The sequence below is a fragment of the Zosterops lateralis genome (genome assembly GCF_965231275.1).
Source record: "Zosterops lateralis genome assembly, chromosome: 2".
NCBI classification, from domain to species: domain Eukaryota; kingdom Metazoa; phylum Chordata; class Aves; order Passeriformes; family Zosteropidae; genus Zosterops; species Zosterops lateralis.
The window spans coordinates 96,883,292-96,910,817 of NC_139763.1; the positions used below are offsets into that span (position 1 = coordinate 96,883,292).

The 27,526-nt window shown below is 38.5% G+C and overlaps 1 protein-coding gene across 1 annotated transcript in view; it reads right to left on the reverse strand.

Moving 5' to 3' along the window:
- The window catches only part of ABI3BP (ABI family member 3 binding protein), a 137,403-nt gene extending 121,089 nt beyond the window's left edge, over positions 1-16,314 (reverse strand). Inside the window, exon 1 of the mRNA XM_083855075.1 lies at positions 16,164-16,314. Coding sequence (XP_083711201.1) covers positions 16,164-16,242 — 79 coding nt within the window. The 5' untranslated portion in view covers positions 16,243-16,314. The remainder of the gene's footprint in view (positions 1-16,163) is intronic.
- Between the last annotated feature and the right edge of the window lie 11,212 nt (positions 16,315-27,526).

Consider the following 27,526-nt stretch of genomic DNA (forward strand, 5'->3'; position numbering starts at 1 on the left):
GCTGCTGGTGGCCAGCACACCCAAACCCTTTCTCACCAGGCAACTTTGGGTTGCCATGAGCCAGGTGCAGGATCCAACATTTGGCCTTGTTAAAAGTATGTATCCACAACCATTCCCTCATCCAGTAAGTGAGTGACCTTGTCATTAGAGGAGATCAGGTTAGGCAAGGTTAGTCTTCCCTAAAGCCTGACCCAAAGAGCAGTTAAGAGCAAGGCAGACAAACCTTCTTCACTTTAACTTAGCTGTGTGTTTTTCAGGGAAAATAACCGCTACAGCAACAACACAGATGCCACACGTCATATGACTAAACCGCATTCCTAGTCATGGGCTGTGTGCATTCCAGAATCAGAGAAAATGAGAGATGAATATTAACTGGTAAAACAATAAACCACCAGTTTCTGGAAGCAGAAGTGGAGCAACCAAGGACAAGGAGAGCTCAATCCTACGTGCTGCACAGACACTGCCAGTCTAGTCAAGAGAGCCTGGAGCAATGTGGATATAAATGATACATAAATTATCTTGGTAAATGGGGACTTCCCCAAGAGCATAATAGTGGCATAGATTTCACTTGTGTTGATCCCACACTGTTTTGAACTAACCAGAAAAGCATTCTTATTCGAGTGATGTCTCTTTTACTCACACTCAAATAAACATTCATTAAATATGATTGAATAGACAGGGGAAGTCATAGGAATTTAACTGTTATGATACAGTGATAACAATCTATTTGATGTTTAGAAAATAATTTTGTCATATTAGGATTTCAGGAGACCTTATTTCCCTGCATCTCCTTGATAATAGACTTGAATGATAAACTAGATGCCCTCTAATTCTATTCATTTGTGTCAGTTTTTGGCATTTATTATTGAAACTCTGGTCTTAAGTATTTGCATTTGTAATGTAATTCTTTTACATTGAGGCCATTTCCAAATGGAAGATTCTGAGATCTATAACTACCTTTGAAACACAATCTTTCCCTCCATGCTTGCCAACAGAAATTCCACACTGATCTGCAAGTATTCTCTTCAACAAAAGTCAGCTGATGGCCAAGATCAGCAGGAGAAACTGTGCAAAGCACATCTGAAGTAAAAGCATGACATTAAGTGCATCAGAGCACTTGGAGTGTTGGAATCACTCTATGGAAAGGAGTCTGCCTGTGCTGGGAGAGAATGAAAAACAGCTTGATGAATCAGCTGCATCACAAGAGAACCAGCCACCACCAACTCTTCAGAAAGAAGACAATAAATACCAATGGCCTGAAGAATCCAGCTGGAAGCACCATATTTTGGCTACTTGGAATGTATAGGGAGCAGGAGACAAAGGCAAAAAATATACTGAAATTTCTTAAAGTTTAGATGTTACTTTCACTCATACCAGGAGTCAATTGCATGTTTTCATTGTGCATGGTCTCTCATGATCAAATACAATCCTATTTTTTTTTTTGTTTTTATCCATAAAGTGAGGATACTTGAACTATGCCCTACAAAACTAAAGGGTGAATACAGCTGTAGTGTATTACAGCGAATTTGGATTTGTTGCCAGAATTCCTTTTGCCTTACATTGAAATTGTTTATTTTCCCCCATTTCAAAGATTTTAAGGGGCATGAAGGCAAGACCCAGCACTGCCTCCCAGAGTGCTAGACAAATGAAGTGTGTCTTACGAAAATATATTAGCACCATCTATTTGTAAGCACTACCTCACTTATTCAAATCAATCACAGCAGTGCTTTGATTTTTTCCAAATCTGGTGTCATAGTACCACCAGGCAAGTTTTTAATGATAATCTAAAACCATGAAACTTTTATTTTCTGCTCTTTTATATTTTTATATTTATTTTGGCTGCCAAACATGGAGAAATATTGGTTGTTTGGCTGCAACCCAATTATATCTTAAAATGGGAAACATTTAAAAATAGTTCTGTTTCTATGTACTACAATAAACAAGACACACTTCTAAAGCAGACACAACCACAGAATCAAGAAATAATTTAGGGTGAAAGGAACTTCTCTAAGTCATCTAGTTCAACTCCCTGCTCAAAGCAGACCTCAAATTGCTCAGGGCCACATCCAGCTGAGTCTTGAACACCTCTGAGGACACAGATTCCATAACATCTCTGGGGTAATCTGTTTCAGTGCTTAGCATACTTCTGTTTAAAAAAAAAAGTCCTAATATCTCACTGGAATTTCCCATATTCCAGTTTGTGCCTAGTGTGTCTGGCCAAATTACTCTGCACTTCTGCAGGAAATCTGTCTTTATATACACCAGTCAACTGAGGACAGTGCCTGATCCTTTCTCATGACAGATAACATCAAACACTGAGGTTCCTCGCCATGAAATTCACAAATTCACAAATACTCTGAATGATGAAAGTAGGTGCCATGTGAAGAGGGCAACCAAAAATACCTTTCTTGGGTATTTGGGTACAGCCTTGGATGTAGTTTCATCATTTGCAAATTAAGATCCCCAATTTTTTTTGAAGTATTATTATGCCTACACAAGACTAACATTTCTTCAGAAGAATAGGCTGCCAACATGCAGCAGTTAACTGTGCAAAACACAAACAAGCATGTCTATCTACAAAAACCTAACCCTTAAGCTCTCAACTTACACCCTCAAACTACTTTCATTTCAAGGAGGGCAACTTTTCTTAGGTGTATCAACACTCTTAACAGAATGCACACAGCAAATAAAATAGCATAAACTAATTGCCTCCATATTTTTTTCACATCTGAGGTAATTTTAATGATTTAAATGATAGAGAAATTCACTACTAAAGGAGTACAAGTAGCTGAAATACGCAGTAGGGAAACTCCTCAATACTGGTGTTCAGCTGAAGGTAGCACCCAAAAGGAAGAGATGCCCTTTGAGGGTCCCATCCCTTCTTGTGTCCTTTCTCACAGGACACAATCTTTCAAGGTTAATCTTTCAAGGTTACTGACACCTTTTCCTCCAGCTGCAATGCACTTTTAGTTTAATTAATGCTAATTGGAAATATGCTACTCTTTAATGTTATAAATATATACTTGTGAAAGAGATTTGTTAGGGTATTTATATGACAAAATTACAGGTTTTTAGAACTTGTTTTGCCAATTCCTCTCTAGCGATTACTACAGTTCATAGCTGAGTTAATAAGCTGTACTCATTAGTATTTAAGGACCAGTTAGGTGAATGCAGAGGTAAAGATGTAGTTATTAGCAATTCCAACTTCTATGTAGCTACAGAAATGATTGCACAATGGAAATTTGTTGCTCGTATGTTGGAATCTGTTTCTCCTGTTTTCAGGTCATTCAAGAACTTCAGTGAAGTTCCACTTCTATCTTCATCACTCACTTTATCCCCCTCACAAGGCTCCTTAAACATGCTGGTTTAAAATTATTTTTTATTGGACATAATAAAGTAACCAGTTATTTTTAGGGTGCAAAACTGAAATCGATCTGGATTTAAACCCAGGATCCCATTTCAGTGGTCCAACCCCCAATTCCAGATTTCATGATACAGGTAATTTTTCATTATTTATTAAAATAGGAAACAGAACCGAAAACAAGAAAGAAAACTGTTGTTTGAAAATAACCAAGCCTGCAGCTCTGATGGAAAAGGGAACTTCTAAAAACTTCTTTGGTGTGATTTAATATTATCTGACCCTGGCTCCTCTTTAGTGATTCTGTTTAATTTTTATTTTAAACCTCAGAAAATTCAGCTCCTTTATGTATTCAGTTAGCAAACTTAGTTTAGTGTTTGTCGATAAAAATTTATAAAATTCAAAATTGAACAATTTAAACATATTTGAAGGAGAGGACCAAAACCAAGCCTATTCATTATTTTCAATGCATAATGCCCTTTGAAACTCCTTCAAGTTGAATAATTTTTGATAGATAACACTTTAAAAATAAACACAATTTTAAAAGGACAAGACAAAGACTACTTCTTAAAAAAACAACCCAAACCCTTTATTTCAATTTAGATTATGGATCACTTATTTGTAGTAGGATAAAGCTTAATTTTGATCTGATGTCTCTAGGTTCTCCAGGGCCTTGTTCCCCTGGCTCTACTCTCAAAGCTCCTTATTTGGTGTTGTTTTTTCCACTGCCCTGGTATGTATTTTTCTGTATGTAATTTCACCTGGACAGAGCTGATGAGACAGTGATTGCATCTTGCCCAGAAGAGTTGTCTTTCCAATCCTGGCTCCTTGTCCTGTCCAAGGAAACAAGTCCAAGGCAACTCCACCCAGACTGGGCTATGAAGAAAATTGTGTCCTGGCCAAAGAACCTGACAGATTCTGCATAAATATGTTCAATAAAGACAAGCAGAAGACTGTGGGGACCAAGGAGAGTCTCAAAAATTTTCTAGGTCTAACTCTTCCTTTAAGCCTTTAAAGAGCATGAGCCAAAGCAAACACCAAAAGAGAAATTTGGACATGGCCTCATACAAGATGGTCATATTTTAGAGCTGACCAGCTGAATAAAATCAGGCACTTTCTTTAACAACCTGCCCTCAGCAGGAAAAGCTCGACAAAATACTAAGAACTTGAGCAGGGGAAGAATTCAAATTCTGTTGGACTGGCTCTGCCCATAAACTCCAAATGTATTGAAGCAGTTGGTATTAAAGTCCATAGACCTCAATGCAGGAAGTTTCTTATAGCTGTGTTCACAAGCAGGCAGGGCATTATCTCTGCCATTACCCATTCAGTGCAGGCAGTGTTTTGACATCAACACTTCCTTAAGCCACTTTTCATTTACAAATATCAGTACACTTTTGAAGAATTGAAAATCGAAGGCACAAAAAACCCCCACTATCTGGAACTGCAGTCACCTCTGGTTCCATGAGAAGAGTGAGGACACTACATCCAGGGAAAAAATCAAGTTCAATGATTAGAGGTACAGATATATTATCCAGAAAAAAAGCCTAAGAAAATAAGAATCATTGAGCTCAGAGAAAAGGTTCATAGATAGATATGACGACAGTATCCAAATATATATGGCAAACAAACAAAACCCTGAAGAAAAGCAGTTATAAATTAGTTCTACTCCATATTTGTGAAGAGAAGTGACAAACTGTAGCAAGGAAGATATCTGGAAAACTGATACAGAAAGTAACACTCTGGAACAAACTGTCTTGAGAATAAGAAGGAGGTTGTCAAAATGAGTTCAGGAAGTCCATTTCAGCCCTATGTTTCCTTGAATAAATGACTATTTTTTCAGTTGAAGGCTACTACTTTGCTCTGCACATCTAAGTATGTACCATAAAGCCTCAATGAGGGCTGCCCTCCCCAGTGCTCTGCATGAATTCCAGTATCCTACTTCCCATCTCTAACACATAGAAAATGAAAATCCGGTAAGGCATGGTCTCTTCAGTATATAGATAAGCATAAGAGAATTGCCATAGAGAAGTAAGATTAATTTGTTATGTGAAAAATGAAAAATATCTCAGTGCAATTGATTGAGTAAAGGCAAGAAGGAGCATCCAGGAAACTGTAAATTGTTTCCCCTAGCCTCAGTCACCAGAAACAGTCACACCAATGCACATGATGAACAAGGAAGTGATTTGGACCAGCCAGAGCAAATTTACCAAAGTCAGGCTGTCTGGCAAAGCTTGCTGTCTTCTGTAATGTTATTGGCTTTGCAGACAATGGGAAAGGGGGGAACATCATTTACTTCAACTTTGGCACAATTTTCACAGGTATCCTTCCTGTCAGACTGGATGCCTACATTCCAGGGAAGATGGAAAACTGGACTCAAAGAACAGCAGTCAGCGGTTAAAATTTCAAAGTCCCTTTTTGATACCGTTTTGATATTTGCTCAAGAACCTCTTTCTGGTTCTTGAACAACACCCAGTGTAATTCTTATACTTATTTCAATGAGGGAGAATGTTTTGTGCTTTGTGTGCACTTGGAAAAGAACTTGGGTTGAGGAAATAGAAGCAGATGAGTTGTCCATAATGACCTGCTTTGAAATTGAAGGAACACAAACTAGATGGAGATGCCCAGTCAGAAATAGGTGACATTCTAACCCCCACCCCCCTCCACTATGGTGGGTATAGTTGAATCAAGAATCTTCAAAATAATACACAAAAAGATGGAATTAGAAGAGGATTATCCTTTTTTCTGAAGCCACAATGATTTTCCACTTACAGCATTGCAACCCACATATGATCACACAAAATAGCTCAAAATAGCACCCAAAACATACAGGACTTCAAATAGAGCAAGGATTAACAGGTCTGAATGGCACCTGGCAAAGGTGCTTGCAATATTCTGTGTTAACTTTGGAATAAACTCCTCACTTTTTAGAAGCAGACAGATGATAAAGCAATTAAATATCTGAAGCACACATAAGAATTCTTAGGCAGTGTTGTATATCAAATGCTAAACTCAGAAAGAGCAAGAAAACTTTGTCAATAACAAAAGCAGTTCTGAAATATGAAATTCTGTTGTGTTTTGACAGCTATGACTTGGGCTTGTCAACGGAGTCAAGTCTGTCAACAAAGCTTTTAGCCAATTACTTCCCTTTGGTTTAGAAAGCTGTAGACACAAACAAACAAAATGTAAATTTTAAAGAATTCCTCTATGTTTCCAAAGGACCAGTCAAAATAAAGTGGTTTCACTTATGTTCCTGGTCTCCAAACTGAACGTTCTCACACATGTCTATGACACTTGCTGGATACTGCCCAGTCCTATAAGGATTGATTCCAACTGCACATAGTTTTTCCAGCTGGAAAACGTATCTCATCTTGCACCATTAGATGAGACAGATCTCAAGACTGATGACCTGGCTCCTTACTACTACTCTAAAATAAACCCAACAAAACCCCCAACAGATTAAGAAAATCAGAGGTGATCCTTTTAATCTTCTATATTGTTCCACATTCTGAGTTTGCAGAGATCAAAGGAAAGATTCTACAGTTCAAACACATCCAGAGAAAAGAAGCAACAAATTGCCAGTACGTCTTTAATTTTAAAAAGTACTAATAAATACTTCATAAGTTTAGAATGCATTATTGAATTCCTAAATTTGACAGAAATTCTTTTTCAGCTCTGTGAACACATTGTGAAGCAGAGGCATTGCTAGCTCATCTTAAGAAAACTAAAATATGAAGTAAATGGTCCTAAATCAGTGGATTGTAGAAAATAATGGACACCAAGCCTAATAAGTATACAACATGTAAAATAAAAGCTGTCTATGATTAAGTGAGTACTAAGATAAGACAAATACTTATTTTTGATAGTGAAGGTGTTTCATCTTTTCTCCCACATATTTCCTTTTCTACCCAGGACATGGCATAGAGTTCATGTTCTCTGACAATATTTCTAAATTCTTTATCTGTTACATCACCTGCTCTATTTTCACCATGTTGCCTTTTATCTACAGAGATGAAAGAAAGCTGCAGGAAGTAACCTCTCTTTACAACCTATCTTCCTATGTCTATACTTACCCTTTTTTTTAAAAAATAAATTCTCCAGCAGGTGTTTCATTGACAGAAAAATGCCAATAAAGAATACTATCAGCTACACAAAAGGAAGGCTTATGAAAATTTTGGGGTGGAGAGGGTACATCTATGCACAAAACCATCAGCTAAGCAATCTTTGTAGGCCTGACTTTGCATTTTTACTTGTACTTCTCTCAGGCATTTATCCAAATGCTCATGGAGAATTTATGGTATGTAGGAAGCTATGTCTCTCTCATTACTGATCCTGTAACCCACTGTGCAGCAGATTACATTAATTCCCAAGGAATGCTCTCTGACTTAAGAGTGTATTAAGCACATAAATTATGCTTCATGACTTCAGAGTTTTTAAATGAGATGGTCTTCTCTGTGCCAGTTATTTTCAACAACAGACAAGTGTTTTAATACTACAAAAACAAATGATTGGAAAAAAATCCAGAAGGGCCAGGTCATGGAAAAAATTATTCACAATGCCTGAAGATTCAACAGGGCATAAATGATATTATCTATTCTCTATATGCAACTTTTCTACATCCTTAGCACTATGAGCAACCTTACATTGCCTTCAAATATATACAATAATAACATATGATCTCCCTTGCTAATTGCTGTAAGTATTTCTGAGTGGAAAGGGAACACAATAAACATCTGTCACATTACTGAGAAACTGCTTTCTAAGAATTCATGGCTGTACATTAACATACTAATGCTTTTATCAACTGCTATTTGACCATGTTACCAAAATTGTGAGAGTACAGGGGACTGATGAAAGTGTGAAAGATTAAAACAGATAATTTTTGATGGAATGCATTTACCAAAAATAAGCTAGATCCCACTCTGCCTTTGTGTGTGCATACCTCAGTGTACTAGAGAGTCTATGTGAAATCACACTCATTACTTGCTTACTTGTGTGCAATTTGTGTACAGACTGTCCAATCTGCCAACAATTCAAAAGAAGTTCTTCAGCTAAAGTTAATTGCATAATTATTATTTTGATATTTTGGAAAAAAATCTTTTCTATGTTTATGCAGACTTGATTAACAAGGGACATAAATTAACTCCTACTCCACAATACTGACTGAATCACATCAGATGTATCAGCTATCAAGGAGCACTGAATAACCAACACAAGGAAGAAGACATTTCGATTAGATTTTCCAGGTTTTGTGTCCTTTGTGACTAAAGCAAAGAGCAGGAAAGAATGCTGAAGAGATGCAGTATTGGTGCTTGTCAGATCACAGCTAAAGCTGATGCTCATCTGTAAGGTAGCAAGTGACAAGCTGTCACTGTGGAGCAATTCCATAACCATGTTCATACAGTAAATGTCTCAACTGGCTTTATGACAAAAGGAGACCTATTGATTCAAGCTGAATATGAAAACTCACCTCTTTTACCTCAGTCAGCTCTTCATCAAACTGAGGGGATTCATGGTTCTTAAGCCTGTCTGCAGCCATTTCCGTGACCATGAAACAAGCTGCACACTGTGCTATAAATAAGAACTCTGCCCTGCCATTTAATCCAACTACTTCAGTGTTTGCGTGAGCCACAGAATGGAACTCTGCCAAAATGTTCAGGTCAGACAGTAGAGTTTTCTTTCTATTATTTGTATCCAGTGCTCAATTTCTTACAATCTTTCAGAGTATTGCACCCATGCCTTTGTTTTCAGTGTATGTTTGTGCATGTTGTACAGACATACTGAGATTTCAAAAGAAAAGTGATAAGTGATAAGGTCTGAGTCTTGTCATTTTCTCAGTGTGCATTTTTCTTGTTCATGTATAGGCTTGAACAGTGATAATGTGAGGTAACCTGATTTGCCAGAAAATGCTTTAACTTTGAAGTCAGAAAACGATCTTCTGGAACATTTCAAGCATACATATTTGTATTTTTGAACCAACCACAATTTCATGTGTTCTAAAATTACTCCAGACTTTTACATCACAGAAAGAAAAATTAAAGTGAATAATTAATATAAAGCAGATATTGCAAGCAGCTGACAAAAGAAGAAAAGTCTTTTCCAAATGTGAGTTTAAAAATAGTATTATCCCACATACACTCTCAGTCCTTTAAAACTGGCCAGGTTCCCAAAGTATTAATTATGTAAACTCATATCAAGCATCTGTGGCCATTTATAGATTCATAAACTAATGCCACAACTGCAGATGATTGGAATCTTTTCCCACTCTATTCCTGAGCAGATTTTAAGAATAACCTTAGAACTATACAAAAATGCTGAAATAGCCCTAAAAAATAATTCCCTCATACTTTGAGAATCCATTTTTCCATCAACTCTTCAGCTTGATAAAGAGTATAGAATTACAATTTCTTTTTAAGTACATACGGTGATACCCTAATGTTAGCACACCCTATACACACACAAAATAAATAAAAAATCAAATCACATGCAGAGGTTTAGGCACTTCATTGAGCTGGGTTTTATCAACGTGGATTTGTTCATATGGAGCCCTGATGACATGTTTGTTCAAGGTAAACAGGATTTATATAAGAGTCATGGCTACAATTTGCCTAAGAAAAATCGTGGATTCACTTGCCTCATTTATTTTTCTTCCAGAAGATGTTCTAAATAATACTAAATTATTGAAAGTGATGGACCTCAGTAACAACTCTAAAGCATTTTAGAGAACATAGGTTATATTTTGTCTACCAACCTCTAAACAAGTGCAGTAAACGCTCCCCTCCAGACTGGGAGAAAAGTAATTTTCCACCCATAAAAAAGCATTCCCTACTTCCCTGACTTTAGGTCTAGAATCTTCATAGCTAGAGCCTCAAGTCTTTACCAGCATTTTTTTCAGCAGCTCTGAATTGGTGAAGACTCTTTGTTGATATTCCTAATACAACCATCCTTCTGTAACCTTTCCTGGACACCTGCACACTTTGATGACATCCCTTTGGTGAAGTAGTCAGTGCAAAAACATTCAATTCTGGTGTCCATAACTACAATCGTGACTTCATGAACAGTAGAAATTCACTTGGTGGCTCAAAATTTGACCTGCTTTTTCTTCACCTTGATATGACACACATTGGTTTGCTCAAGTGGGGAGGTTTGGAGTTGATACAGCCAGAGTAAAATGGCACATGGTTGTTATGTTTTGAGGGATGGCAGTACTGGAAAAGTTGGCCCAGGGCTTGCCCACACAAAGGTTTTGTTCATGATGCGGCCAGTAGTCATCTTCACCACCATCATTCTCGCAGCACAACAAGGCAAATATGTGTTTCACAAAGCAAACTAGCATTACATACATGTTGTCCCATATTGTAGAAAACCCAATTTTTAACTAAGACTATCTGAACTAAGGTCTGTCAAGCAAGTCTGAGTAGGATCTGGCCTGTTTCCAGCTGCCCTTTTCCACTTGGGAAGACACTACAGACTGGGTTGTTTTGCTAATGGTCCCTATTTTAGGCTGCAGGCCATCTAGAACACAAATACCTGCTTCTGTCCTCACCAAGACTCACCAAGCCAGTGAGTAGATCTCCAACCCTCTTCTGTAAAAGGCAATAGTCAAGAACGCTCCACAGCAACAAATCTGTCTTACAAACAATTTCAAGTCTGCACTTGAATTTCCCTGAGGAAGATAAATCCACTAGGAGCTGCATGAACAGTTCTGACTATGGCAGGTCACTGCTAGCCATTTTTTCCCCCTGGAGCAGAGAGAGGTTTTGTTTCCACATGCAGTGTGTAGTGCACACCTGGGGAGTCCCAACAGTCCAAAGAAGCCTCAAACCCATTGTCCACTCTCTGTACCATCAGTCCACATACACAGATTATACTGTCCATATACAGTAGGTCTGGCCCTAGTGCAGGAGCAGGATTTAGCCTACAGCTCTCCCCACAAGTGAATTAGGTCTTTCTGGAACAGCTGGATCCAAAGAATATATGAAGGACAGATGAAAAATAAGGTTCAAAAAGAGATACTTGGGAACACGAAAATTAAAATGAAGAGGTGGAAGGTTATATAGATTACCCAGCAGTGAGATCATTTTGGAGGCATTCATATGCAGTGGAATTTAATTCTGGCAGAATCCACCCATATGTATCATCACAATGTTGCACCACTGCATGTGCCAATATAGAAATGGAATTCTGGTATTACAGATTATCTTTGAACTCGGAAGCCTGACACTCAGTACTGGGTTTTGATATGTTTATGTGCAAGCCTAGGACACAACTGTCTGCATGATAAGATAACTTTGATTAAATGAACTGCTATAATTGTTACATTCTTATGGGCTGTTTTCACTTTCAGCAAGAATGAGCCAAATTTGCCATGACATATCTAGTGACTAAAAGCCCTTGTCACTCTATTACACCAGATAAAGGATCCTTTTTAAATTTCCTGTTGGACTTATCACTTATGTGCCATGAAAAATAAGATCTTTTTTTCACAAAAAAACCCAAATTAATTTTGCACCTCCTTTTCCAGACACAACAAAAAATGAAGTTAAATAATTTAGTTCGAATTGGCTCTTCCTTGTAAGAACGTTTTTTCAAAGGTTTAGGAATTGTGCATTTTGAAAAATAATTCCCAGAAAGATGTTTTGTAAACCATGGGGACAGTAACATATAAACCATGTCATTTCAGTCCTTTTGTGAGATTTTGAGATACCAGCTTCATTGCATGTTCAAAAACCCACAACTTCCAGGTGGACTTTTCCCTGTCTTACAATTTTTGCCCTGCCACCCTACAGCCACCAAAGGAGTGCTTCTGGCTGGAAGGGAGAGGGCAGCACAAATTTTAACGTTTGGCTGTTGCAATATAATAACTGTGATACATTGAAATAACTCTACATTGTTTTAACTGTTTGACACTAGTAAATGAAAACACATGCTCTGCCTAGTAAGGCGTATTACGTAACACAGCATAGCCAGCAAACTTAGCTAGGAATAAAATTAGTTTATTCCTTTTCTCAAATGTCAAAGTTTGGGAGTCTACTGTAAATACAGCATTCACTCTCAAAGGGATGTCAGTTATAATTACCTTAAATACAAATACTAGCTAGTAGCTATCTACAATATCAGACCAAACGTATTCAGTATTTCCAAACAGAGAAACAAATCCTCAGTGCAAAACAATTATATTTCCTACTTATCCCCACTGCTGACAACTGTAGATACAAGGAAGTTTTGGATCTGGTTTTCCCTACAGGAGTCTGTAAGTCAGGCTTTCTCACATGGTCCCCCAAGAAATGTCAAGTCCATATTCTTTTTCCCTAAGAAGACAGCAGCCAGGAGAAAGTTGAGTTAGGGTTTCCTGAGCCCTTCCTGGACAGCAGAGTAGGATAGGCCTGAGTCCTGGAAAGTAGAACAAGGACAGACCTGAATTCCACTGTACCTGATGACTAATTCAAATAGTAGGAAAACCACTGTGGTCAGAAACATGTCAAAAAATCCTCTGAAAACAAACCAGAAAAACATTCAGACTCTTTTTTTTTTTTTTTAAATAACTTCCTGAAACTGAAATTTTATAGGAAGAGATCAATCTCAAGTTCTTTTCAGCTTTAACAAAGTAAAACAGAACACAAAGATAGACAAAAGCTATCAGAAACAGAGACTACAGTGGAAAACCACATTTCCATGCACATCTGTGCTGTAACTGGAAAGTCAAGTGACAAAATCAAAAACATGAAATGCTCTTTTACCAAACACTGAGAACTTATTCTTCAACTGTTCCTTCAACAACTGTATCAGCTCCAGCTGGAAAGATGACAGTAAAACACGATTTATAAGGCAGTGGATTACGTCCTGTAACTTGTTTATTCTGGATTTGGTGGCTTTGCTTTCTCATCTCTGTCTCAGATCTGGGATGCTCTGCTTACCAACTCATTCTCTAAAGACAAGAAATTTTGTCTGTACTTAATTCCTGTCTAGAGAGACAACACTGAGTTCTTTAAGAATGGGGCTTTTCTGTTAAGTGGAACCATAAAAATTAGAGCGTGTTTCCACCCATCAATAAAGCACAACAGTGTTGAACTTCAGAAGCATATATATGTTGGATGGCACTGGCAGAACGGCTTAATGAAACAGACAAAAATAAGTGGAAAATGTCTAATTAGGAGAAAACTTCAGAGGCTAAATAAAGTTGAATAGACAGCTGCTGAAATACTGGATGAAATGTCATTACTGGATGTAATAGTACCATCATCTCTCAATCTGCTGTTCCATGATCCCTCACACAGCCCAAAGGCATTGACTGCAGAATTTTCTTAGCAGCTGATCCCCCAGATGAAACACAAACATAATTGTAAAGAAACCATTGCCTTCATACTAAAACACAATACCCACCAGTCTTCCTTTCCCAATTACGCTGTCTTTACTTTTTATTATTATTCTTCCAACAATACCTTAATCTTTGAAGTCAAAATAATGAAAAAAGAATTTGTTAACAAAGAAAAATATTTTGAGAACAGCAATAATATTTTCTTTTTCATCCTAATAAAACACACACGTGTGAAGGTGAAAGTAAAAAATACATGGGAAAAGGGAGAAATTTGTTTTCCAGACTTCTGACCAGCACATTTGCACACAGTTTCCCAAACAGCTCTGGAAGTCACTGTACTGGCTGGCCCTGTTCCTTTGCAGCTGCAGGAGGCAAGATGTTCCTTCCACCTTGTACCAGTGAAAGGAAATCCCAGTCCATGAGATATGGGGTCAGTGTGTTTCACCTCTGGAAGAGAAGACTTGGGCACTAGAATTGCAAAGTGCTAGGAAGAAGGGCAAGATTTACTCTGGTAACCTGCTCCCACAAGTACCTGCACCACCAGAAAGCGAGTTTGGCTGGATTGCTCTCCTCCAAGTCATGAACTTGATTCTGCTGCTCCCCAGAGAGCAAGAGTGACTCTGAAGCCTCAGTTACATACTTTGGGACTTAAAGAGCACAAGAACTCACTGGAATTTAAGCTTGCATACTATGACAGAGAAGCCCTCTTAAAAGAATGTTACCAGTACGTATTTTCATTTTTAAAGCAAGATTTTTAAGATCCACATATACTTTGCTTATGAAAAAGGTCTGTAGTCCCTATGAAACAAGACAATGCAAAAGACAATCCTTTGAACATTTCCAGATAGCAGCTAAGTACTAATACACTTGCTTTTTCAATGCAACTTTTTGTAAATAGTAACTGGAGAAGCAGCTGAAAACAAAAGAATTAGATTGATGTTTCCACACTGCAATGGGAGAATCTGAAAAAAAGCTATTTCACTGAAAAGAAATGAAGTTTCCACCTGCAGCTTTATGCATTTGGCAAACAGAACTTCACTTCTGCAATGTTATTTTAGGACAGAAAAGAATGCATGCCAGAGTTAATCTTGCAGTGGATTAGAAGCTTTGTCTGAATTTCACAGTTAGCATAAACTTAGAGCCACTATTCTACAGTAGTGAGAAGTCCAGTGAAACCATCTAAAAAAGACAAGCACTGGAAAAGTTCCTTCCCTCAGTGTAGGCAATACATACAAGATTCCTGTCTGGTCAACATAATCTTATCTTAAGTCCTTTTTTGACGAAACTAAAGTCTTGGAGTTAGCTTGACTTGAACTGCATATCTGTTACTCACAGACTAGACACTGTTCCACTATTACCAGTATGCAGAAAACTCCACACTGGCTCCAGAAGATGAGATTAAAAGAAAGATACTTTCAAAAGAACATCATCATAGGGAAGAAAGAAAAATAATTAAATTCTGAGGGAAAAAAAAGTCTCTTAAGGAGAGGTGGGAGTGAAAAATCACCTCAACTCCCCAGAATACCTTTAGGTTTCACTTCTGTGAAAGAGAATCTCCTAGGAAGCCCTCAAAGTGCTTATTTCTTAATAAACATTCTCATAACCAAATCACAGGTCCCTCTAAATGTCAGTGGCTGCAGGAGAATGCAGATGTAAAATTCATTACAAAGCACAGTGGACTCAGGCAAGCACTTCCACAAAGTGAGAGCAATTCGTGCAGTACAGAAATAGTTGTGAAATTGCTGCTTTAATGCCAAGGCACTACGAAGCGTTTTACCATCCAGATAGAGAAATAGTATTTTAATTTTATGCTATGACTGTTCTTCCTGCAGTAAGCAATAAAATACTATTAAAATGCCAATGTTACATGTGTCATATTACCAAGGAGAAGAAGAGATCACTGCCAGCTTTGCAAATCTACTGTACTTCCAGACTCTGCGAGAAAGGAATAGTTAAACAAGTATTCACACAGGTTTGGAGGGTCTTTTCTTCCTGTACAAATTTTAATCAATCACATTTCTCTCCCTCAAAATGCATGCAACCTGACCTACACTAGTCAATCCCTACTGAATTGTTAAGGATAGATATAAAGGGAAAGTATACAAGTTCTTTCAAAGACGGAACTGAAATCTTCCAGCAGCGACACACGGTGCTTCCAAGTCACATTGTCTTTAAGATATTAAACCACAGATCTGCACACTGCTGTTTAAATCGCTATAAAATCATTAAATACAGTAGCTTTGTGTCATGATACTTCTCACTAGAGTCACAGGATACCAGGAAAACTTTTGAGCTTATTTTATTCAAGAGTCTTAATGTTGCTGTTATACCTGGACTTTGCCCTTTTCCCTGACCTTTTTTCGTCTTGTCTATCACCTTCCTAACATGTTGAAAGCAAAATTCTATAACAAAACACAGGCATTAAGAACCCCAAAGCCCCACAACAGAGTAACAAAACAAGCCCCCAGAAAGTTGTTCATAGCTACTTGCCTCTTGGCAATTTCTGAGTATTTCCCAGGTTTAGTGCAATATATCCACAGAAAAGAAGACAGACAAATCTTGACATCATGGTCACAAACCCAACCTCGCACTGGGAATGGCTCTGACAGGTATCACACAGAAGCACCGCAGCTGCATTTAAGTGAACCGTTCTCTCTGTGACAAGAGGCAGCAACACTTTGACACAAGCTTAGTTTGCACAGTGGGAGGAGACAGGATGACATCATTCACTCCCACTGCAAAACGAGAATTAGCATAAAAAAATATTATCAGGCTCTCCCTGCAATAATCCTCTGGGGTTTGTTACATGATCTTTTCCACCACTAAGGGTGAGACATTACCATTTTATTACTTACATTTCATGAAAATAAAATAATGAATATCAAAGTTTGTGTTAATGGAAAACTGATCTGAGAGACATTTTCACTGTTTTATCCAAGAGAGCTGGGCTCAAACTGTAAAAACAGCATTTGTAGTACTCAGAGAACTGTTTGCTATATTGACCTCAGTATTTTTGCAATCTCAACATTTTTCTTAAGGTCAATTCAGGCTACTTGTGGCTTTCATCCAGGCAAAATAAATACTAGTTTAATTTGACATGACATTATAAACAGGCATTGTAAATATTTATTCAGCAAAAGAACTGGACTTGAAAAATCGAAATGTCATTTTTTTCACTTGTCTCTAGTGTTGGCAATTTAAAAATACTTTATAATTTTCCCTGTCATAAGTGTCTGGTGAGTTAATGGGTACAAGGCACATTCAAAATAATAAAGCAACACTTGCAGAGTGATGTGCTCACCAGTTACATAACTTAAGGTAGAAAAGAAGTTCCATTTTTCCATTAAAAGCTGTTGCACACTATGTTTACAATGAGCCAATAAGCACAGCATTTGGTCCCACTCACAAGAGAGAAGATGGGAAGGAAAGGGTAAAGCAGCAGAAAAGGAAGTACTAAGGAAGAATTTAGTCTCAGTCTCTGCAAAAGTTTCCAAACAGATTAAATCTATTCAACTAAGTAGAGATCTCTCTCCTCCCCCCGTAAAAATAAAAACCCCAAAACCAAACAAGGAAAAACCCAACAAACAAAGAAAACCCAAAACAATCACAGATATATTTTTACAAGGATAAAAAAAAAAAAAAAATCAAAATCTAACCAAAACCAAACTCAAAAAAAAAAAAAAAAAAAAAAAAAAAAAAAAAAAAAAATCAACAACCAAACCTAAACATATCTGTTGCTTACAATATGTGAAGTTCTTCAGTATGCTTAATCTGTTCCCACTCCCTGCTTGACTGGACCTGGCATTGTTTTGCTTCCATAGTGTTCATAAACAGGGAAAATCACAGCACTGCTACCTCGGTTAGAAACCAGCAGTTAAAAAAAAAAAAAATTAATATCTTGAAGCATACAGGAGCATTTCTTAAAGATCAGATTAATAATGTGTTTTAAAAGACTCTGTGTTTGTCATAATTCAGGGAGAACTTCACAACAGAAACCATTGTCTTAGAAACAACCTGAGGAATTTCAAGCTTTTCTAATCAATATGGGCAGCACACAGCTATAACAAAACCAGCTGGACTATGGGAATGTGTTCCAGACTCATCATACTATCTGAATTCGGACATAAGGAAATGTTCTTATTGCTCACTAACTCAAATCTGGGAGGAGCAACTTGAAAGTCAATATTCGAGACAGACCCCAAAAAATCCCCGAACACTATTACTACCTGAAGGGTCTTTGGGAGGATTCAGATCTTGAATAGGAACACTCTGAACAGGAAAAAGAGACAGGTACAATTTGAATGAGATGCAAAGATGTCTGAAAGGCCATACAGTTAGACAGGTGTCTCACAAAACACCCCACCAGAAGAGTATCAAATGGCAGAAAGATGGATACAGAGAGCAAACAGGTCATTTTTACTGTTTTTTTAAGTTGAAGCACTATTTTCAAAAATATTCCAGAAACCATATTCTATTTTTCCCCTTCAAAATTAAAAAATAAGAAATCAATCATTTGATGCAACTGTCTCTGGGGAGGAGTAATGGGAAAAATTGCTCCATGGTCACATAGAGCTGTCTTTGTATTAGTGCAAACTTGACTCTCCTATTTGTTTTATGGCAAATTCACTTTTCTTCACAAGATTACACAACACCTTCCAAAAAAAGGCACAAAGGCCAACTTCTACTCAGAAAAATCTCAGTGAAACAAACATATTAATTATTTGTCTACCTCACAACCTCTCTCATAGATAAATATAGTCCCATCCCTGCTTTCACAACTACTTGCTTGTCTGCTGCCACTTACATCTTATTTCTTCCTCTTTGGTGCATTGTTCAACCATGTCTTCTCTACCTAGGTGGTCCACATAGATATTTAACCTTCCCCCTGAGACCCTGGCAGACTGTGCAGGTCCCTTTCCCTCTGACCCCTGTAGTTCCCAGCCCAGAGTTCAAAAACCCATGTCAAGATGCATTTTCTTCTGTCTTATCAAGGATATGCTTCATCAGAGACAATTTTTGTATAATCAAATGCAAGTGTAACTTTCCATTAAATATATGTCAAGAGTACAAAAATCAATTATATAATATTCTTGTATAACTTTCTAATATGCTCACCTCATCTGCACCATCCATAGATGATAAATAGATAATCACTGATTTGGTCCACTTCTTTTCTTGCAGGACTAATCTTTTCTAGGAAACCTCTGCTACATTTAAAAAAAAAAAAACAACTATATATATATATATATATATCAGCTTCTGCTTTCCTTTTTCCTAAATCCTCCTGCCATTTCAACGGATGTTGACTACTGCAGTGCAAAACTAAACATGGGAACATGAGGGAGTTCCTGGGACTTCCAACACTATCCTGCACTACTGGATGCTTCCATAATGCTGTTCAGGCATTCAATTTCTCCTCTTGTTGGAGACCTGCTTCACAATCTCCATTGTAACAGAGAGAGAATCTGACTTCCATTCACAAAGTTATCAAACCCAGCACACTCCTCAGGTTTCTCTCATTCACACAAAACCTGGAAGTACATTATCCACCCTTTGACTCCTCAGAAGGAAAATATTAAACACAGAAGATTCAGTAAATGACATTTTTGTGTTGCACCTTTAACATAAAAGGCAAGAATATTGAGCCTAGTGCTGTAATGAAAAGTCTCAAGCAGATCAAACAGCAAAGGACAATACCTCTGATGCTCTAGTGACTCCTCCTTTTCAGCACCAATTTAATGTTTAAGTAACAAAGCCAAGTACTCAGAAGTTTACTTGTTTACCTCAACTTAAATGATTTTCTGACAGTTAGATCTCAAAAATAGAGACTCCAACAAGATAGTATGACAGCACATCTGGGGGCAAAGCAGAGCTTTTCTAGTCCTATTTTAATAGTTCCCAGACTGATAAGTAAAATGAAAACAAAAGTATGGGAAGTAAAAGAAAAAGTTGGGGGGATCAGAGGAAGAAGACCAGGAGACAAGATTTTACATTTTGTTTCCAAACATGAATATTCTTTTGTTGAGATTTGGGCTCAGTGCCAATTCACTTATTATTCCTGATTATTTTGACAAGCAAAAGCCAACTCCTTGTTGTTCTAATTAAAAGCAGAAAGAGTGTGCAAAGAATAACCTTAAAGAACAAAATCCTGTCTTCACTTTGAAAAGCACAAAAATGCCATGTGGAGCTCTCCAAGAGCAAGGACGTACTCACAGTACACTTGGTCTGTCTTTTCTCAGAACATTTCTGGTTGATACTGCACATTTCAGCAGTGCTTGTCAATTATTTGTGAAGTCTTTCTTTCAGAAAGTATGCTATATAAATGTTAATTATAATTTTCATTCTCTTATGGTTGACTCAATTATTGGACTCTTTTTCTTGCAAATATCATGGGATCTCCTCTAAAGGCCTTCAGGGTAAAAGAGATGCCAAAGAACATTCTTTCAGATGTGCTGTTTAGAGAAGAAAAAAGAAGAAATTAAATGTTAACTCTACTTTCTAGAAGTCTGTAATTACTTCTTTTTCAATGCTCCATTCTCATTTCGATGAGCAAATACTCAATTGTTCCTGCTATCAAAAATACAGTGTTCACAAGTTAGTCTATTAGTCAAAGGTAAGATACATCCATTTCAGAGCATAAGAATGACAATGACGGGGCACTCTCGTGTCCTTATCCCAAACTGATTTCCAGATTTCCAAATAAATGGGATCTGAGACAAAGTGAAAGGAAGAAATTCAGTGAAAAATAGTGGACAGAATAGCTGGTTCTTGTGACATGCTTTACATAGCTCAAACTTTTTCAGCACTCATTTGACACTTGTAATTTCAGAGAGTGACTCATCTTTTCTACCAGGCAGTGTATTTCACCAAAATTCAACATGGAGTGAAATAAAAAATTCCATTTATTTAATTTCTCTATTAAGTATTATTCCCTTTGTAATGCAAATAACCTGGTACACTCAGTTCTGCAGTTTTGATAACATTATCACAACCTACCACACGAAGAACCAACACAACTCCAAGTTTTCAACTGTGCCACTCCTCCCCGTTATCAAGATTTTATATTATTTTACTTGAGGCTTATTTTGCCTTTTATTTTTTTTTTTTAACCATCACGTTTTGACTGACTCCAAGGAAGGACTCTGCAGAGTATCACTAGGCTCCTGGTACACTGCCTGACCATCCACATGAGGGAAAATAATTTTTACCTTATAACCCGTCTAAACCTCCCTTGTTTCACTTCATGCCTGTTTTCGCTCATATTCCCATTACACAGCAATGTAAGAAGCCTCCCTCCATGTTCTTGGCCACCTCTTGGGAAACACTGTAAAGGCTGCTGTTAGCTTTCCTTGTCCTGACTGACCAAGTCCCATTCCCTCAGCCTGTCTTCACAAGCTGAGTGCTTCAGAGCCTGATCATCTTGGTTGCCCTTCTCTAGACTTGCTCCAGTTTATCATTGTCTGTCCTAAATTTGGGAGTGGGGTGAGAGACCAGCACTGGATGCTATCAAGGTATGTAATTCACCAAGTGGTGAGTAGTGAGGAGAAATTACTTCCCTCAGTCTCCTGGCCACAATCCTGTTCATACAGCCCAGGACACTGCTGACCTGCCTTGCTGCCAGGACCTGCTGCTCCTGTGCAGCCTTCCATCCACCATGATCCCCCTCTGCTTGTCACCAGGGCTGCTCCCAACCAGCCAGCCCACAGCCTGAATCCCTGCAGGGGCTGCTCCCACCCAGATACAGGACTCTGCAGTTGTACTTGTTGAATTCCATAACGTCCCTGTCAGCCCATCCCTCCAGTGTGGTGAGGTCCCTCTGAATGGCAGCCCTACCATAAAGAGTATCAAGAGATCATCCAAATTGTGTAACCTGTAACCTGACAAGAGCCCATTCTGCCACTCCAGGTTACTGATAAAGATATTAAAGGAATAGGTCCTAAGATATCTGTGGTGCTCCACTTGTTATCCTCATCTAGGTAGAGTATGATCCACAACCCACTGTCCTCTGAGCCCAAGCATCCAACCACTTACTTGGCCAGATACTTGATCACAGTCTCTGTGAACCACTTTGGTAGATGTGTGCTCCATCCAAACACATGATGTGTGCTACAATTTATATTTTAAAACACTATCAAGAAACCGGCTCCTTTAAGCAAACACTCAACACATCAAATGTGTTCCTCACCTGAAGGTTTCCCCTTCATTGTTACACCTTAACGGAAATAAATCTGCCTAACCTCATCAAGCCTCTAGAGCACAATCCCAGCCTGGCCTTTGAAGCACTATGTAATTACTAAGTACTGAAGACACTGCTTCTGTCTGTGAAGAAAACTATCTTATTCTCCTCTTTTATCAAAACATTTGTGCCACTTGAGATAATTAACACAATTACAGTCTCTCTATTATTGGATTACCTTGGAAGATTCCTTCCAAACCCCTTCTGTCTCTGCCTTTCCTACCATCATATCTCTAAATACTTATCATTGTCTGCCTAAACATGATCTGATTAACTTGAAATGCAGGCAGAAGCAAAGAGCAAAACACAAAAAGGCATGTGACAGTAATGAGTCTTTAACAGAGTACTTGCATGAATCAAAAATATCTTAGCATATATTGATTTTCCTGTGACTAGAATGAATTTTGGATAGCCTAAATTATTCTCAATTATAATTTAATTATTCTATACGTGCTTAAAATATGAGCAAAGACTTTAAGCACCAGTCCTGCCCCAGATTGCTTTGGAAAGTGGCCTTCATAATCCATGCTGTACCAAGTATTGGTCTTTCAATACTCCATTACAATCTTCCTTTGCAGAAGTCAGCACATCCTGGTCTATTTCAATCTCTTTCCACAATATGTTCAGATTTGTGAAGATATTGTAAGATCACAGTCCACATTAGTGAACTCAGATGTGAAGTCTGGAGTCTATTACTATACACTAGGATAGGATATAAAATCTGTTTATACATTTAGAACATGAATGTCGGTGCCATTGGCAATTCTATTTTGAAGAAGAGAGCTCTGTCTGTATCACAGATCTGCAGAAGCACTCACCTCTGAAGATAACAATGAGGTGCTCATGATTGATTTCTCTGACGTCTGCCAAGTTATATTACAGTGGGTTTGTACAGGAATAAATACCACACGCCACACATGTCATATCACGTATCTGATACAGATTCAGCTTATTTTGGATTAGTGCCACAGGACAAACTACTGTGCCCTTACACTACCGCTTCCTCATTGCTCAGCCGCGTTCTAACCGAGCACTTCTGGCTTCCATCAAAGAGATAGAAGACGCTTCCCGACTTCCCAACACCCCCACCATTTCCCTGTGCCCTGGGCCTTTCCCTTTGGCTCTTTCCTTAGCGGCCCTTCCCAGCGCTGCGGGCGCTGCCGCCGGCGGCCACCAGAGGGCGGCCGGGGGACAGCGGGGATAATGGGAATGGGACAGCGGGAATGGGGCAGCGGGCGGCTCCACAACCCGGCCCTGGCGCCCTGCAGAGCTCCCAAGGGGTCGGCAGAACCCGCTGTTGTAGCGCTGTGACAGTTCTGGTTTTCTTTTCGGCCGCCGAGGTCAGGATTAAGTCACGGGAAAGGGAGACGTGGAGTTAGGACTGGGATGTTTCTTTTTTCTTATCTATGTACAGCCTGACGAGGCGTGAGCTCCAGCGAGCAAGTTAGGAAACGAAGGTGAAATAGAGTGCTTCTAACTCTTTCCAGGGTTATTTAAGCCCCAAATACCCAATAACAAGATGAGACCTATATTATTTATGGGTTTGACCCAGTAATGACCGCCCAAGGCCCACAGTGCAGGCCTTTTCCACCCAGTTACAGAAAACTACCCAAACCCGTGAAGAAGGAAGAAGAAGGTGGTGAAGAAGGACTTCGACACCTATAAGTGTCGACTTACTATATACTAAAATCTTAAATCTAAGTTTTTCACCCTGAGAGATCACACACACAGTACCATTCAGAGTACACACCCACACCCCCAGTGCTGTCACTCCAGCTCAGGAGCCCGTCCCAAGGCCTCAAGTCAAGTGTGGTGCTTGCCCGAGGGTCAGCACCCCTCAGCTCAGAAAGCCTGGAATTTTCAGCCTCCAGGGTTCCAACAGAGCACCAGCGGGAGAACGAGGTGTGGCTCTACATGGCATAATAAATTGTCTCCTAGTGAGAGGCAGGATTGGGAAGATTGCTGCTGCTGCTGCTCCATCTGCTCCTCCACGTACCCAGACACTGACAGTGGCTGCTACCTGTTGGAGTCCAGGGCATCCCCCTGGGAAGTCACAGACCTCAGTAAAGAGGCCTGGGACCCAAAAAAGAGGGTCTAGAGCCTGTGCAGGGGGGTTTGCCTAGCACAAAGCCCAAGAAGACACAATCTTAGATTTTGGTCCATGAGAAAAATATCCAACTGAGAGAAGAATTGCAAATCACAAAAGTGTTACAGAGAGTAGTGTAGTTATCACCGTGCAGAAGATTTTGTAATTTAGAATTTTTAGAATGTAAATGCAAGAGGACAAAATAGTGATTTTAGGGCGGTGCCCTAAGTTCTTCTTCTTCTCCCTTGGCATCCATCTTCTGTAGTGACATAAGCACAAAGTAGTTTCAATAGATTAGATCAAAGTAGACATGACCCTGTTAGTATAAGTGATAGACATTGGCATAAAATTGTAAACAATGGGTATGTAGTTATCTATATAAGAAGTAGCGACCTCCCATCACGAGGGGGATTCTCTTCGTGTCCAAGCTACTAAAAACACCTTGGCCGGACACTAAGAATCACATCGTGTCCAAGCTGCTGTGAACATCTTAGCTAGACACAAAAAATTGTAAAATAAGAACTAATAAACAACGCAAAAAACCAAGACCTTGAGACTCCTCATCATTCTCGTGCTGAACACCAAACACCAAGCTCAACACAAAACACAAAGACACAGAGTCAGACAACAAACCCTGAATCCTTCAGAAGTCAAAAAAAAAAAAACCACTCCCTTCGTGCCCACACAAAACACCAGCCTTAGAATCTCGAATAAAAAACAACCAAAATAAACCCAAGAGCTACCAAACCCTGCTGGTTCTTCCCTTGGGTTGGGGTTTTCCCCTGGTTAATTCATGACACCTCCCAGCATAACCAAGGACAGAATGGAGGGAGAGCAAACTGCTCTTGTATCAAGGCAATGCACAAAAGCGTACAAGTGCCTGTGCTCTTTTACTTGAAATAGAAAAATCTATTCTCCCCATGGCTGCTGGCTCAATTCATCACAGAAAAAGAAAAAATAAAGTTTAAATTGTGCCTCCCTACAGTGGGGGCACTGAATTAAATGCAGCTCAGTACTGAATGTGGCCCACTCTAGAGACAGCAGGTGCAGCCTTAAACTGTGCTTATTTCCCTCTTCCCTCCTCCCTTTCTCTACACCAGTCTTTCAAATATTCTGACAAAAAGCCAGAGGAAGCCCTGCAAAAACTAGAGCAAATAAGAAAAACAAAACACTGTTAACTTTTATGAAAAGCGGAGAAGTCATCTCAAAGTTATATGGAGGAAGATGACCAGATTCTTAGTTTTATTAAAAGATATTATTTTCTTGGCATAAGAAAATTAGTTCTTTGGCTAGGATGCACAGATCTGATGAATGCATGCAAAGACAGGAGGGAAATAATTCATGTTTTTTCCTCTCTTCTTATGAGTCATTTTGGCCTAAAACACATATTCCAGAAACTTTTTGGCTGAATTTGGCAACATTAGTTTGCACTCAACATCAGCAGGCTTATCTAAGTCAGAATATTGTGAATAACATTCAAATGTCATTGCTTTTCACTACTGTGCACAGAATTTAAACATATAAAAAGCACTATGAAATATACACTTCATTTTAAGCTGAAAAAGGCATATGCTAAAGAGCATATAATAATGAGTAACAGAAACACATTGTTCTAAAGTACACATCATATCTATTATAAAGAACTTTTACATATTAATATGAAATTCATGTGTTTACTTGTCATAATTGTCCTCTGTGTCCAGGGATAAAAATTACAAAGTTATATTACATGAAGATTAAAGTAACAGTGCATGTACAATTTATGTGAAGAAAACTAAACCCAGGATTAAATAAACTCTAAATACTGTCTTTAGAATAAAATTATTTGCATGACACTCTTGAAGCAAGTATTTAACAACTGTAAATCTAATCAAAACAAGTCTGAAACATGTGCCAAAGCACATTATCTGCAGAGGAAAGGGGTAATGTTTCACTTCAAAAATGAACAGTAACCACATTTCCACAGGTAGCTCTCAAATGTGTGTTAGAAGATTTCTTTTACGTCAAGGACTGTGCTTAGCATTAGCAAAAAGCACAGCCTGAAAGAAATGGCTTTGTATGGTCAAACAGTGTCTAATCAGGCCTAACATCCTTGCTTAAGGCTCAAGACAGAACAACAGTTACTTAATACTGGTATTAACCTGGTTTTGTGGACCAAATGGCCAGCAGTGGTGTTGTGGGTTGATTCAGGTACCAGGTACCCATGAAAGCCACTCACTCATCCCCTTTGCAGCTGGGCAGAGGGGAGAAAATTTAACCAAGGGTCCATGGCTTGAAATAAGGACCAGGAGACATCACACATTAAATACTATCACAGGCAAATCAGGCTCAGCTTCTAAATTTAAAATACTATTGACAGATAAAGAAATTTAGCAGTCTCCTTTACACCAAATGAAAAGGTACATGCAACACAGAAGAGCTATCACATGCCCATTTTAATGTAATTTACCTTAAAAAATCCTTAGTATTTGGGAAACCTAGAGTTTGGGAACTGTCTTATAATTTGAAGAGCAGAGAAACTGAATTCTGTTTTCTTTGCTAGTTTAAAATCCGGCAAGACTCTTCTTTCATATAAAATTGATTTTTTTTTTTTTTGTGAAGATATGTAGAACCTATTGAACCTGGTTTTACCTCAGGATCTTGAAAAACTTTCAAGGAACACAGATATAGTGTCCAAAGTGCAAGTTTTCAAGAGCTCAGACGATCTGTAAGAGCTGGGAACAGCTACAGAGACATGGACACTCTCTGGAGTACACCCAGTTGTAATAGTACATTTTGGAAATCTCTTCTTGTGCAACAGTGAGGTATTTTTGTAACAGTTGATACTACAATTTATCAAAAAATATCAGCATCTGTGTTTCTGTTACAGCAAACACAAGTAAACACACAGAAGCATGCACGCAAACTTAGGGCTTATTTCAAAACCTTTTCCTGCAAAATTATTGTTTCTGTATTTTCAGAGAGAGGTTGACAGCACAGAGTATTTTGAAGCACACAATTTTGAAGCATTCCTGAATTGAGCAGAGAGTGCCAGATGACCCACAACTATGAATTCCAGTTTAATCACTAGACAAATACTTTACTAGTTCAGTAACTGTATTCTGCCAGTTTGCATCAGTCATAGAATGTAAGGATATTCTCCAAGAAAGGAGACTTCCTCTCTCAAGCCCTTCATCCATGGTGTCCCTGCAGACAAATGAGAACTCTGAGCATCATGTTCATTTTACAGTATTGACACCTGGCTGCAGTCACTACCAGCTCACCACAGAGGTGTTTGCAGAGGACCCTGACCTGCTCTCAAATTACAAAAACCCACGAAACACCATAAAAACAAAACTGGATGGCTAATACATGACAGTATAAAGCCTTCACTGGCAAGGTACAAGAAGCCACATAACAACCACATGAATGATTATCCCCTAGCCTAAAAAGAAAATAAGAATTTTGGTAAATTACATTTGTTCCAAATAAAAATATTAATACATTTACACCAATTAATATAAAAAACAGAAGTTCTTAAATAAACTCTAT